General features: G+C 39.8%; 1 protein-coding gene across 4 annotated transcripts in view; it reads left to right on the plus strand.

The window, feature by feature from the left end:
* The window catches only part of LOC149557031 (RNA-binding (RRM/RBD/RNP motifs) family protein), a 229,235-nt gene that overhangs the window by 181,479 nt on the left and 34,549 nt on the right, over positions 1-13,207 (plus strand). For all 4 annotated transcript variants that reach the window (XM_089831683.1, XM_089831681.1, XM_089831684.1 and 1 more), the window contains 3 exons: positions 6,701-7,271; positions 7,458-7,680; positions 7,861-7,931. In XM_089831683.1, the coding sequence (XP_089687809.1) occupies positions 6,701-7,271; positions 7,458-7,680; positions 7,861-7,931 (865 nt within the window). The remainder of the gene's footprint in view (positions 1-6,700; positions 7,272-7,457; positions 7,681-7,860; positions 7,932-13,207) is intronic.

The raw sequence follows: 13,207 nt of genomic DNA on the forward strand, positions 1-13,207 counted from the left end.
ACAGGTACATCTGCATCATAGACACCTATCGGGAGAAACTTAAGTTTCCTTCCCTGTAATCTCCATGTCGGTCTTCTAAAAGCAGAAATTGTATACCTCGCTGCCCTCTCAACTGTATCTGGATTTGACAAGCTCTCCATTTTTTGATTTAAGTATTGAACAAAGGAAAAATTCTACTTAATTAGATCAGGGAATAAATTCCATTCATCGTACATTGTTATAACGTTATCTGGTAGTAAGTTTGGTGCTACGGGTGGTGCTACCTCTTCCTTTGCATTAAAAATGGGCATCAAAGGCTTATCAGTGTATTGTATGGGGGCCCTAGCAGCTCGGGGTGATCCTGCCACACTACCACCTCCAATGTGATGACTCAGGGCTGCCCTGTGAGGCAGAGCTAATTGTTGCATAGCACCTATAAGCTGCTGAAGTATAGTGGTTATATTGTCTTGCCCATCTCTAATAGCTCTCAAAGTTTCCCTAACTTCTCGTCCTTGATCATTCTCAATATGAGCCATTCGAGTGTTGTTTATCTATTTTGCCTGTTCAAAATGATCAACCTGTTTAGTTTGTTCAGTTTGTTCACCTGTTCCAAAAATCAATTTCTCATCCACTGAGTGAATATCCTCAATGTCAATATGTTCTGAAGAATCTGCTTGTTCCGACTATAGATGGCTGAATTAATGATGTCTTTTACTCATTCTCGGTTGACATTTTTGGATAAAAAATCAGTTTGCAAATATTCTGTTTTCTCATAAGATGGCAAGTCTTGTGGCTCTGATACCCTTTGTAATAAACTAAGCTGTTTTTTCTGAGAAATGAAGGGCTTAGTCTAACAGGAATTTTGTCAAATAGTTGGCGTATAACCCATGCTGAAGTTATAATACCACAAAGCTTACAGAATACAGGATTAAATTGAAATCCGAACTTTAACATCAAACACACACAACCAAAATTTCAACTTATCCATTATTGTTAATGCATCAGGATTTCCATTAATGATTAAAACATATAACATATAGAAATCTGGAAGCAATGGTACATATACAAAATATAGTATAGTTGGTATGCTGCCGCTAAACTAATCTATTGGCCGTGGAAGAAGTTTGCGGTAGACGCTCATGTACATGTGAGTTTGAGCAGACACAACACCCAAGCATTTGGTTTGACACACCACCGATGGTAAACTGATTGCTGCTGATGAATTCGTGTTCCAGCATTTGAAGTGACCCAAACTCCAGCCGCAACTTGTAAATGTTTAATGTGCTCCTCAATAACTCACCCACATCAAATCTGTCACATGTAACAATGCTGCCCGATACTGGATCTGTACTGCTCACGTTTGTTTGCTAATAAAACTTACAGCCAACATCCAGTTCGTAGTGGCCATGACCTGACTATTAATGGAGTCACGTCTGAAAGGATATTCGAGTTTTGAATAAACCACATACAACACTACCCTTGCGGATGTATAGTCTACTTATTTTTCGAAACGTAACTTCTAACTGACCTGTACGTTTTGTCTTGTGGAGTAACCAATATCATATCTTTATTGCTGCTGCAAAACTTCCATACTGAAATGTGCAGTGAACCAGTTCTAGAATTCGCAATTACTGAAGTGCAAATAGGAAGAGGGTAGGTTGGCATCTAGACTCCACTTTTTCCAATGAGGGGTTTCGTCCTCAGGAAACAAATCCAGTCACATTAAGCAACCATTAGGATTTTATATAAATGACATATTCGTTGCGTCAATCCTAATGCAAATGCTTTCCTTTATAACATCAAAATGAGGAGAGGTACGCACAACTTAGCAATGTGGGATAAAAAACTATTTCGTCTTTTAGTTACTTAAGTTATTTTCATAGTTACACCACCCTGAGGGACGAGGGGACGATGGAACGGTGGGACAAGTTTTCGGGGTGGGGGGACAAAGGGGCCTTAATTTGGGGACGGTAGGGGGTGGCGGGGATAGAAGGGTGTGTGCATATATATAAATATGGTACTTTAAATGTTAGTTATGAAAAGATGTATTGCAATATAAGATATAAAGATGTAAAAGAGTAAATACTTGAACATTGGATGGAATTGGAACATCGAACATTGAATATAAATAGACAAATTTGCAAATAGTCAACATTGGGACGTCCCCCATCCTCAGCAGAGGTGGCAGAATCTGGTGGCATCGTCGAGGATGGGGGGACGGAGTCCCCAAGTCCCTAGTGCTTCCAAGTCTTCGGGACGTGGGGCAAAAGGGGGGGGACACATCTCCGTGTTACTATGGTTATTTTGTCATAAAGTGACTTTATAACATGAGAAAACATGTTAAGAAATTTACTATTCCTATCACTGACAATGGTCTTGGGTAGACTATATAGTCGGAAAACTTCCTTGAAGAACAATGCTGCTATTTGTGATGCTGTCCAGTCAGCTGCCACCACAAAGGGATGAGCATACTTTGTCAATCTATCTACCACCATGAAAATAATGTCTTTACCCTGCACCTCGGAAGCCCTGTGATGAAATCCATGGATATACTCTCCCATCAATGTTTGGGGATTGGTAGAGGTTGCAATAAGCCAACTGGGTATACATACTCTGACTTGTTCTATTGAGATGATAAGCACTCCTTGATATGATGGAGGACATCGCTTTTGAGACCCTTACAAGTGAACCTTTCTCTTATCTGCCGGTAAGTCTTAAAGTGCCTAGGATGGCCTACGGTCGGGCTATTATGAATGACATTCCTCATTTGCTCCTTAGATTTAGATTTAGGGACCAAGTAAATTCTATTTTTGTCATAAATAGTATTATCGATAACCAGATACCTCTCATCCTCAGTTAACCCCTCAATAGTCTCACATGCAAAGATATTCTTTGAGTACTCAACTAAATGTTAAGATTTCCCATCAGCTGAAATCTTTGACGTAGCACAACAAGTGACATTGGTTGGTCTCCTAGAGAGTGCATTTTTTACCACATTGTTCTTTCCCCTGATGTACTCAATGTCAAAGTCGTAAGCCTATATCTTGTTGATCCACTTTTGTTGCCTTTCATAAAACTCTTGTGCCATGAAAAATCGTAAACTATTGTGATCAGTCCTTACTACAAATGCTCACCCACTAATACTGTCTAAATATAGCTAGAGTGTGCATGATAGCTAGCATCTTCTTATCATAGGTGGAATACAACTCATGATCTTTCAATTTTGTGCTCTCATATGCAATAAAATATTTGTCCTACATAAGAATTGCTGTAATCCCATCACCTAAAGCGTCACAATCCAAGATGAAGGGTCTAGTGAAATTTGGTAGTGCTAGGACAGGACACGTACTCATAACCTTCTTGACCTTGTTAAATATCATCTTTGAATTTGTGGACCACCTAAAAGCCCCTGCCTTTGTGAGATCAGTAAGTAGAGTTGTGAGCTAAAAGAATCCCTTCACAAACCTCCTATAATAAGAACACAATCCAAGTAATCCTCTTAATTCTGAAATATTCTTCGGTGGTGGCCAATCCAGTATAGCCTGCATCTTCTCATGATGAACCTTGACTCCATTAGCCCAATCACATGCAACAAGTACAAGATCTCTGTCAAACAAAACTCGCAATTAGATTCTTTGGCGAATAGTGAGTGTTGCTCCATGATAACTTAGAACCTCATCCAACTATTGCAAATGTTCCTTCCCTGTCCTGCTGAAAATCAACATGTCATCAAAGAACACCAATAGAAACATGCGCAATTGCTTATTTAATATATGGTTCATGCAAGACTGAACCATAGTAGGTGCATTGGTGAGTCCAAAGGGAATCACCAAAAACTAGTAATGCCCATAGTGATATTTGAATGTTGTGTTATGTACGTCTTGCTCACATACTTTAATTTGGTGGTACTTTGAATGAAGATCAATCTTCGAAAATAGACAACCCCATGTAGCTCATCCAACAACTCATTGATACATGGTATAGGATACCCATTTTAAATAGTCCTCTTATTCAGGGCTTTGTAGTCAATGCAAATTCATAGAGTTCCATCCTTCTTAACCAAAACCATTGATGAAGCAAACTGGCTCGAGCCCGGTCTGATGTGCCCCATATGAAGCAACTCTTGCATGGTCCTCTCTATCTCCTTGTTATAGTGCCTAGGGTGATGATAAGGTGTTGTAATGACTGGCTTCGCACCCTCTTCCAGTTCTATCACTTGCTCAAATCCACGGTGAGGAGGTATACCAAGAGGATATCACCAAAAAATCCCTTGTGCTTGTCTAGCACTGCCAGAATATCAATATGATGCTTTTGTCCTCATTCTAAAATAGACTTAGTGGAGATGAAACAATGCGTTCATACTTAGTATCCTCATGTCTCAAAATTGACTCTATCCTATGAGCTCAAACGATCTTGGGACCCTTATCAATCATAGCTCTGAGAATGACCTGCTGATCTCCTCTCATAAACTCAATCTGTTTTTGATCATGATCAATGGTATACCAACCAAGAGTCTAGAGCCACTGCAAACCCAAAATAGCATCCATCCCTCCTAACTCGATCACAAAAAAATCAGCAGTAAGTGTGTAGCTGCCTAGCTGAACCTCAAGCTGAGAAAGCATCCCTAAACTATTAAGAAGTTCTCCAGGAGAAACCTTAACATCAAAATGGGGAATTGCATTTACTTCTAACATCCTTTTTGCTGCTATAGAGGTGCTAATGAAGTTATGTGTTGCCTCTGTATCCACTAAACAAACCATTTTCTGCCCTTTGACTACTCCCTTGAGTCGAATAAGACTATGTGTAGGGACTCCGAAGAGGATGGCAACTATAGGAGGCTGATCTAAAACGTGTTTCTCAATGGTTTCCATTTGGGGCTGCTCGTGTGTGCCTTTGTTCTTGCTGTCATCAGATTCATTACCTTCATTCTCATCATTGAAACTAATTCAATATAATGAACCTTGCCTTTCCCAAGGCATCTATGATCCGGTGACCAAGGTTCCTTGCATGTGTAGCATAAATTCCTCTTTCGTAGCCCATTCCTTGACTTAAAATGAGTCTTGGGTGGATTACCCTTATTCTGATTTGAAGATTTCAGATTGGTCTCCCTTAAAAGGGTTTTTGGGGGGCTGAACCGCTGAAGATGACCTATTCAAATCAAGTGCCATCACTATAATTGCAAACTAACTCTCATTTCTTGGCCCCTTGGCTGGCATGTTTCCAAATTGAATTCTTTATGATTGATGCCATAACAATTTGTTAATTTTAAACAGGCTGCAAAAAAATAAAAAAATAAAAAATAACATTTAATATTGCAGATGAAAAGAGAAAAATGTACAACTATGTAACTAGAAAAAAAAAGGAAAAATTAAGTTTGTTTCACACTTCGAATTCAATATGGAAAAAATATCAACATAGAAGACATAACAAATGAAAAATTAAAGGGTTGAAAATGCTTTATCAAATTTAATGAAATGGATGGTGTGATGCTCCAGGCTAGTTGAGGGCTCTTCCTTGTAGCTTGCTTCAAACCTGCACGTGCTCAATGTTATCAAAGTTTACTGCCCAACCTGGGTGCTGTTTTTTGCTTAAATGTTTTTAAATTGTTTCGGCATGCAAATGATATGAACAGATATTGATGTGTTGTAGATGCCTTTAGGGTATTAGTTTCCATAGATTTGAGTTTTAATTTTGAGTTTGTCTATTTATGTGTTTTGTTTTCCTTTCCTTTGTCAGTTGTGTGAGTTCATCCAGATTGGTCAGGACTTGGCCCTGGACCCCTGGGCCTTGGTAGAGGAGGCTTGCCTTGGGGCAGGGTTAGTCTTGCTTCACTGTTTTCAATGAAGCCCCTAATAGTTGAGAAAATTGTTTACTTTTTGGATCATTCGTTACCTTTTTTTTTAAGTTGGAGGGATTATGTGTGAGTTAGCTCCTCTTTTTGTCTAGTGTGGATTTAGTTTTCTGCCTTTTTTCTCTATTCCATGTTTATATTGATGGTAGCATGTAAAGTAATTGACACAAATTTTGTCTTTCATCCTTTTTTTGATATGGAGTCCCTATACGAGTAATTTGATTTACCAGCATCTAAACTTCCCTATCAGGCTGGTATGGTGCTTAGGTTGTAGCAAGTATTTATTAATTTAATAATACAGCTTCACTTTACAACAATGTGTTTTAGTTGAATGATCTTTAAAGCTTTGAGCCTGTCATGAGCTTTTGTTGAAAATAACTTCTATAGCTGTGTAGTTTTGAAGACAGGCACAAAGTAGACGCAGAGATTCCTATTTGTTAATACAATTAACTGGCTAAAATCAAGAAAAACTTCCATGTTTTCATAACTAACTTTATGCATTTGTTAGCTATAGTTTGCAATTGCTCTATTTCTTGTCCTGGAAATTGAGAGCCAGTGAGATGGGTCTACTTCCCTTCTGTAGTGTTAGTATTTTGTAAGATGTTAAGCCTCAAGTCCTCACCAAAACTACTGTACGTGGTTGGAAAGAAAGCGATGTGTACAAAGAATATTTCGCTTTTTGTGTCTCATTGTTATGAAGCTTCACCAAATCTCAGATTTTTAATAATGCCACTATCTTACAAGTTATGCTTTTCATTAACAATCAGTAATAAGGTAAATGGCTATGGTATATTTGTAGTGATTTGAGAGTTAATGCATGTTGTTTGCTGAATATATTTATAGTCAATGATTCGGTATCTTTTTCTACAGGAGGTGTAGTTTCTGGCAGTGAAGTCTCTGACCTAGAGGATGATGATACAGCTAGTGAGGATGAATCGGACAACAATTTAGAGGGACATCCTGCCTCTAGCATACCATTATGTGATAATTGCGTTGACGAACACACGCCTGATAATAACACACTATCTTTCAAAGATGGTGGAAAAGCAGTGTTAGAAGATTTAAACATCTTAAATGAGGTTGACATAGCAAAGAAAGTACTCAGCAATATCATTAATTCCAATGAAAAAGTGGATCACACCTTGATTCCAAGCATCGAAAATAACTTTGAGCAGTCAACTGCAGCAAAGGCCAGGATTCCTGAAAATAAAAAGATTTTCATGAGTAAGACTACAAATGTGGGGTTTAACGAAGAAAATGCTAACAATGGAGCAGAAGTGGCTGTTCAAAAGGGTTCTTGCCCACAAAAAGATGAGAGCTTACAGAAAACAATATTTATAAGTAATCTTCCGTTTGACCTCAACAGTGAAGAGATAAAAGCACGGTTCTCAGTTTTTGGGAAAATTAAGTCTATTCACCGTGTTCTTCATCAACTTACAAAGTATGCTAAAGTTATTTTCATTATGTCATTTTAATACTATTCAATTCTTGATTATGGTTGTAAACTTGTAAGGCTTAAGTTATCAACGAGTAGTGTGAAATTGTGAATAGCTATTCAGATATTTTAAGTTGTTGTATGTTGCCAGAATAGTCTCTAGGTCTAATTGTGGTGAATTTGATGATGAAGGCGACCAAAGGGGACAGCGTTTATTGAGTATGAAACAATAGAAGAAGCTGAAGCTTCTATGGTGGCTGCAGAAACAAGACAGGGCTTGGCAGATTCAGGAATCACTATGAAAGGAAGACCATTGACAATTCTGAAGGCTATAGACAAAACATCAGCTGGTCAGAAGGCAAAAGAGAAGGTAGAAAAGGAGGTTCATGATCACCGCAACCTTTATCTGACTAAGGTGAGATGATATGATGCAATTGTTTTTGTTTTAATAGATGTCATCATTTGGCAAGGCTCTTTTATACAATGGCTTTGATATTTAGTTATGCTTTTTGTTTAGCGCGTATTTCATAAATATGGTGGATTTATTTGACCTGTTATTTATTAACACTTATGTTTACTTCTTTAACTTGAATAGGAAGGTGTTATTTTAGAAGGCACACCTGCTGCTGCAGGAGTATCCAAAGAAGATATGTCTAAGCGTCAAATGTAAGACATCTGAACCATGTTACTATAAATTTTAAGGGTGCAGAACTGTACAAGTAGTATGACTCATTTTGGTCTGACAGCAATGCTTTCATATGTCCACAAGCTCAATAGTGTTATATTTGAAGGATGAATATGTTTTGTGTTTTGTTTGCTTTGATATTTGCATGGATGATAATATTTTTTTAAATACTTTCATGGCACTATATTTATTGTTAATCATTTTCCCAGTTTTCTCTTCCCACTTAGGTGAATGTTCTCTTGTTGTTTCGTAATTCTCTGCTTTCGGTCTTCCCCTCTGTAGAGCTTTTCTACTTTTCTCTTCCTAGGACTTTCTATTGTAAACTGATGCACTCTTGAGTTCCATTGACCCACATCTGGTCATCCATGGGATTTAATGTAATAATTAGTACTTTCTTAATTGGACCGAATTTCTTACTGTGGGATAATGATATGCTCATTTGTTCATCTCTTTTAAAAGAGTAAATTTTGTATTTTTATATTTCAAATTTTCTTCTCAAAGAGGAACAACCTTGATTTTGTGCTTGTGTTTTTGATAAATTTTGACTATTCAATACCAAAAACCAACATTGGTTTATGCCGCTGCCTGAGTTCTGAATATCACCATCAATCTATGCCTCAGCTGAAGTTGTTAGCATAGTTGCAATTTTGGCTCCAAGGGCTTCACCATTGTTTTTGCACTTATTTTTCTGTAAGTGTGTGTTTTTCCTTAGAAGAATTCACTAAAGAAGAGAATGTACCTGTTATTGTGCTATGAAACCATAAAAAATTTCTCATTGCTTTTGTCCTCATTTTCTCCTGCAATTCTTTTAGTAAGAAACTGGCTTTAGGCTTGAGCAGTTTGAAGATAATTTTTTTTTGTATCAATGTAACAAAGCATTAATTAATGGTAAGGAATAATCTGGGTATTTCTAAGTGGAGCAAATACAAATATTACAGATATAGATCTATAGGAATTTGTAAATTAGTTGGTTCTGTAGTTCATAACTTCATCCTGGAGGAATGAGAAAATTTGATAATACTCATCATTATTTTTTTCCATTGGGTTTATCAGACAGAAATGCAGAATTTAGTTTTTATTCCTTGGGAATGTTTTTTGGGGGCATGGGATGTCCTCTATTGATACACATTAAAGCAGGGAAAGACAAGAGATAGAGGAGTTGATTGCCAAATATTGACCTCTTTTATTTGTATTACTGCCTACTCAAAATCTCACCTAACTAAACTGTGCAGATTCATCTAGAACCAACAAGTTTTATTGTTTAATACCCTCCTGTTCAGGTTCCTTAATTCCCATTGTTACAAAAAAAAGGGCATAAAAGATCTTTTAGTAATGAAGGAGAATACATACAGAGAAAGCTAATCTTAACCAAATCACCGTGGCTCTACTATTGTAGAAAAGCAATAACATATATTTATATTGTTTGGCCAAAGTAGTCAATATGCCATTTTTTAAGCAACGGAGAGGCTATTCAAGGGTGAAATATAATGTTCCCGTCATAAAATAAATAATATATTAATTTTTTTATGGGACCGTTTGATTTAGTACATCTTAACCATTTCTATTTTAAATTATTTTCCTAGGTGCTTGTCGTGTTTGGTGTTGGCACTTATTTTCTCCCTCAACGGGGTATATATGTCCGTTGGGTTGAGTTGTTTTGGTATGTGATTTGGATTATTTGATGTATTGCAAATTCTTGTTTGAGTTTAGTGTTCGCTATTTCGGAAGTGGAAGATCTTCCCTACTTGGCTATTTCGGTTTTGATGGGATTCAACAACTCCTACCCTATTTGTTACTCTGTATTACTTTTCTCGGATCTGCCAAATCCAAGCACCACTATTGTCTATAAACATAATTGTTTTCGGAATAAATACAACTCGTATGTATTCAATGTACATTTTGTGCATTGTGATAAATTTGGTGTGTTTGATATCTCTGTGATTTATAGAAAATTGCATTATTACATTAAACGGATTTTGATGGCTCATACACCCCTCCTAGCTATTATCCGTACTGCCCTATCCATACCTTCGTATGACCCTTCAAAATCATAGTCCATCCTCCTCCACAATCGTATGACTATACCTAGCCTACCATTGTATGACATCACCTTCAACACACCGTACGACTCCACTAGCTCGTCGTACAAACTCTACACAAACACATCACTGTACAAAATACAGGATTCCTTCCATTGTACAAAATACTACCAAATTTCACCTCCTTTTGTACGCACTACCTTCTTAGGCATCGTACAACTTGTGGCATTATCCTATGATTGGCTTCTTGACCACTATTGTATGGAGTGGAATTCCATCGTCAAACTCCTAGGTGAGTATGAATTTCAGTTGCATCCTACTTGTAGTTCGATAGGGACAATCCATCTTTTAGGCGACACCAACTTCGGTACATTATATTGGTATCAAAGCCAGTGATCCTGTTGGCCTATGGATAGTGAATGAGAGTTTATAGGCGAAAATGAGGACGACTCCGCTTAGTTGATAGAATGAGAGATTCACAAGAATGAGAGGTTCGCAAGAACCCACGCCTGCCAAAGTAATGGCATTACTGAGGGAGCTCTCAAGGAAGCTGTTGGCCGACTGGACGGTCCGACGGTGTTTCTGTATCCTGTAGCCGACGGTCCGGCGGTGTTTCTGTATCCTGTAGCCGACGGTCCGACGGTGTTTCTGTATCCTGTAGCCGACGGTCCGACGGTGTTTCTGTATTCTGTAGCCGACGGTCCGACGGTGTTTCTGTATCCTGTAGTTGACGGTCCGGCGGTGTTTCTGTATTTTGTAGCCGACGGTCCGGCGGTGTTTTTGTATTTTGTAGCCGACGGTGTTTTTGTATCCTGTAGTCAACGGTCCGGCGGTATTTTGTATTCTGTAGCCGACGTCGTCGATAAATAGTTTGTAGCGGATAGTATATTTGTGGCCGATGGACTCCTTCAAGAAGGTTTGGCGGTAGTATTTATATCCCATCTGGGATCATTGTAAAGCATCATTCATCTACTATTGCGAATATAATTATGCTGTTCGTGTTCATTATCTGTATGCGTTCATTTTCTTTACCTGTACGGTAAACATTTGGCGCCGTTGCCTTATGAATCTGGAAGGTGGGAAGAATGAAGACTAATGCCAAATCAGCTTAACAAGGATCGGAATAAGGCGAAGGGAAAAGATGGAATCCGTACTGCACAAGAACATTTAATTCTGGCACAGCAGGTAGAGTGCCAAAGGAGGTTCCAGAAGCTTGCCGACAGAAATAGGAGTGCGGAGGACTTGTTGGAGGAGACCCGGCAGCGGGTGGAATTGGTGGAAGAAGCACGGGAGGAGTTCTTGAACTTGTGTTCACCAAGGGAGGAAAACTCTGATGGAAGAGCATCAACTTGCACGGCTCGCAGTGCCGACGGAGCACGAGCGTGGAGTGATCTTTTTGTCCAGGATAGACTTCCGCAGGAAACAATTTCAAAGGATCCTTTTTCTTCACCAAGGTTCACAGCTGTCGACACCTCCGGTGCGATGGTGCAGACCACCGGTGCGGAAGTGCAGACCGCCAGTGTGGAAGTTCAGACTGTCGGTGTGGGAGTGTCGACTGTTGGTGTGGGAGTTCAGACTGCCGGTGTGGGAGCGCCGACTGTGGGAGTGCCGATCGCCGATGTAGGAGTGCAAACCTCCGGTGTGACAGTGCAGACTTCCTGTGTTGTGATGGCGGGACCCAAAGAAAAGCTGCCGAAATTTGAAGGCGATGGTACTGCCGACCCCATCCGACATTGCAAGACATGTGAAATGATTTGGAGGGCAAATGGCATAACTGATGAAGACGACTGGATGAGGCAATTTCCGGCAACCCTACGGGCTGTCGCGATTGATTGGTTTTCGGATATGGATCCGCAGAAGCTAGATACCTGGGATAACATTAAAAAGGAGTTCCTGGCGGAATTAAAACTCTTGCGGGATGATAATGAAATCGTAGCAGAGATTTTCAATACCAAACAGGGGAAGCACGAAACTGTCCGTGTCTACGCCAGGAGATTAAAAGACTTAATAAACAAAATGGAAAGCAAGCCAGTGTTGATTGCAGAAAAGATGGTTTGTGGACGGCCTACGCTCGAAGTTGCGGAGGAAAATGAAAATTGTCCCACCGTCATCATATGTGGATGCGTATAACAGAGCACTGGACCTTGAAAGTGAGCAGAAGACAAAGAAGAAGAAAACTAGCTCCTCTGATTTTGATGATGACGAGCCTGCCGGAGATGATAGTAGCGACGACGAAGGCAGCAACAAGAAGGTTCGTGCCCTACAGAAGGATATGGTTCGCATGATGAAGGAGTTTAAAAACATGCAGAAGGAGCCAAAAGGTAGTGAACTGTGGTGCACGGAATGTAAGACCGATAGTCATACTAAGGGATCGTGTCCGAAGAACCAATTCTGTGACATCTGTCAGATCATGGGCCATTCGACAAAGGACTGTCACTTTAACATGAAGACACGAGGATCTCCGCAGGTGTTTCTCACCCAGGAGGCTTCCCCGTCGACTAGTAGCGGAAACACGAATACCGCCAGTGCTACATCCGGAGGATACAGGAATAATAACAGAGGGCAAAATAATAACAATGTGAACAATAACAATAATAATGGGAGCCGAAGTCGAACTCAGTATGATGCAAATGGACGGCCAATCGTTCAATGCCGAGCGTGTAATTTGTGGGGTCATTTTGCGCGGGATTGTCCAGTGGCAAACACACCCAAATTATTATGCAGATGGTGCGGACCCGGCGATCACGAAGATTCCAAGTGTCCAAAGGCTGGAGTAAACTTGATCACTGTTGGCACAGATGTAGAGGAGGTTTTGGCAATTACACGGAGGCAAGCGGAGGAAAAGAGAAAAGTGGGGGAAGCGCAAGCAGACATTGCAAAGGCATCGTCGATGAGGACATCTCAGTTGAAGGATATCACCGGCACCTTGGCAAGGAACTTTGCAAAACAAAACATTGTACGACAGATCCTACAAACGGAGATACCGGTCAAGATAAGTGACCTCCTTCTCACAATGCCCCAGTTACGGACGACCATTCTGAATCATACACCGTTTTTGAAAGCACCGGAGGACACAGGAAGGAATAGTAGGGAAGTGATGACAACAGACCCAATGCTGCTGGCACTCACCTCTGGATGGCATCGGGTGGTCGTCGAGATGGGGATTTTGGGAAATGTTTTGACAGAGACAATTGTTGACGGAGGGTCCGGCGTGAATG

Source organism: Cupressus sempervirens, chromosome 5 (genome assembly GCF_028749045.1).
Source record: "Cupressus sempervirens isolate cs-2001-9-10 chromosome 5, ASM2874904v1, whole genome shotgun sequence".
Classification (NCBI taxonomy): domain Eukaryota; kingdom Viridiplantae; phylum Streptophyta; class Pinopsida; order Cupressales; family Cupressaceae; genus Cupressus; species Cupressus sempervirens.